We start from the raw sequence: 2,247 nt of genomic DNA on the forward strand, positions 1-2,247 counted from the left end.
TAAACTAAACCATATAACCAGCTTTATCACATAAGACTGCAGAGGCGTATCGACAAGTCGTGAGCCAAGAAAGTGTCGGGGGCCATGCATTTTAATAGCCGATTACGTGGGGACCCTTCACATTGGATTGGAATATTAAACAATATTGAAGCAAGAAAGAACCAAGCGTGCAGGAAAAATAAACTCATTAGACTTAATAAATACATATTATTGTATTACATCAAACAAATACAACTAAATATATTTTTTAATCTTACCCCTTGTGATTGCTTTTCGTTTGTAGAATAGATCAAATATGTAGCGGGACTTTTGATGATGAATTTTAAATATTGGCCAAAGAGCTTCAACTTTTCTTTTGCCTTCATGTGGTTCTGTTTCAGCTAAAAAAAAAAGACAAGGAAGATAGCAATGAATGCTACTTTACAGTGTGTATCAGGCAAGCTGACTATAACCAAATATACTGTTTTAGAATTCAAGATTTTGAAATAGGCCTAGGCCACTTTCGGCGCGCCATACACCGCAACCGAAATGCACAACAAAACTAGGCCTAGGCTAGTGCGACCGAAATGATCGGATACTGTTTCTTGTATGTTGCCTGGTCTAATAAGCCTACTGACTGTAGGCTAGGTAGGCCGAGTGTGAGTAGCGATTTACCTTGTTGGCGAATTGACATAAATCTACCGAAACAGTCCTAGGCCTACACCTTTACTACGGAATCCCTTACTACTACTGTACTAAGCTAGCGTCCTAGGGTAGGCTAGAGGCCTAGCATCTACTCACTCCGCGCTTGGGGTCGGGCCTATGCTAGGCCGCGTAGCATCAGCTTGGCAAGGGCTAAGTAAAAGAGGCATTATACTGCCAGTCAATACCTTCTCTCATTTTCTGGTCCAATTCATCTAAAGTTGGCTCAATTAACTCCCATCCTTCTGGTGTCCTTTTTCTCGATTTACGAACCTTTGGCATTTTAGAAGTTATTATACTCACTGAAATTTCAACCTTAAAATCACAACACAAAACACTAACGCAAAATCACCGACGATGGCATCTGCAGTGTGTCGCTGTCGCATTGTTTTTCATGAGCGCGCCCTCAATGGTCTGTGCTAACTCAAAACATCTAGGCGTAGACAATGAAAATTTATTTCCTAACAAAATTTAATTTCAAAGCATTGACAAAACAATTACAATATTGCAAAATCTTAAAAAGAATAAAAACAACACCCATTTAAAAATATTTCTGTTAGATACACTTTCTATAAAATAAAAACCCCCAGAAAATTCAATTGATCATTTAAAAGGGTCAATTAAGTTATTAACGTCCAAACGGAAACACATTAAGTAATTTGTCTGGAATTTAAAATTTAAGTTTTTATATTCAATTCGAAAGATATGACCTATCTCAATTGATGTTATGCAGTTTCATGTTTTTATGTTTTAATTAATGCAGTCCGCTGTACTGTATGTTTTTGTTTGTCTTGTGTAGCGGCACTTTTATTTCATATAATTTTATATAAATTCATTGTTATTGTATTTTAATAGCCTATTCAATAAGAAAGATATAACCTATCTCAATCGATGTTATGCAGTTGTATGTTTTATGTTTTAAGTTTTATTCAGTCCACTGTACTGAACGTTTTTGTTTGTCGATGTTTGTTTGTGATTCACCCAATAGTGCGAATCATGCGTTTTTGCCCAAGTATGTGCAAAGAACTTCGTAGAGGTCACAATGGGATTGTGGACAAGGGTTATTTTTGTTCACACATACTTTTTATATATACTTTTATGGTCAAAATGGAGGATTGACAGTTAATTTTGTTCATATGTATTTTTTATATCTATTTTTATCGTCAAGTGGTGTGGCATGACGTGCAGAATAGAGTAGACGGTTATGTAATGTTATGAAGTTTGTTAGGTATTGTATGGATTGTGTTGAGACTGAAAGTGGTGTGGTGAAATGAAGAATAGAATAGACGGTTATACAATATTATGAAGTGAGAAGCTGGTAGAAAAGTTATGCAATGTTATGAGGGAGGATAGTTCGAGAGAAAAGTGAGTTAGTTGAGGTGGAAGTGCACTGAGAGAAAGTCACAGATGGTAGCTAATTTGTGTGTCCTGTGTGGACTGAATGGAAATTGTAGTGTCATCAAAGTTTGGACCTGGTAGTGTAAAGTAGGTCTATCCTGTGTTTATCAAATTACACATTATTATATAATAGAATATAATACTACAGTATATGTGTCCAACTACAAA

At 35.9% G+C, this 2,247-nt stretch overlaps 1 protein-coding gene across 1 annotated transcript; it reads right to left on the bottom strand.

The window, feature by feature from the left end:
- Positions 1-219: 219 nt before the first annotated feature.
- On the bottom strand, positions 220-1,075 carry LOC117113010 (protein BUD31 homolog). The gene is made up of 2 exons (XM_033256224.1): positions 870-1,075; positions 220-380 (listed from the first exon to the last, which is right to left on the bottom strand). The coding sequence occupies exons 1-2, from the start codon at positions 961-963 to the stop codon at positions 235-237; spliced, it is 240 nt and encodes a 79-aa protein (XP_033112115.1). The 5' UTR covers positions 964-1,075; the 3' UTR covers positions 220-234.
- Positions 1,076-2,247: the final 1,172 nt, after the last annotated feature.

The sequence above is a fragment of the Anneissia japonica genome, unplaced genomic scaffold (assembly GCF_011630105.1).
Source record: "Anneissia japonica isolate Jap-2015-1 unplaced genomic scaffold, ASM1163010v1 scaffold118571_len3512_cov233, whole genome shotgun sequence".
NCBI lineage: Eukaryota > Metazoa > Echinodermata > Crinoidea > Comatulida > Comatulidae > Anneissia > Anneissia japonica.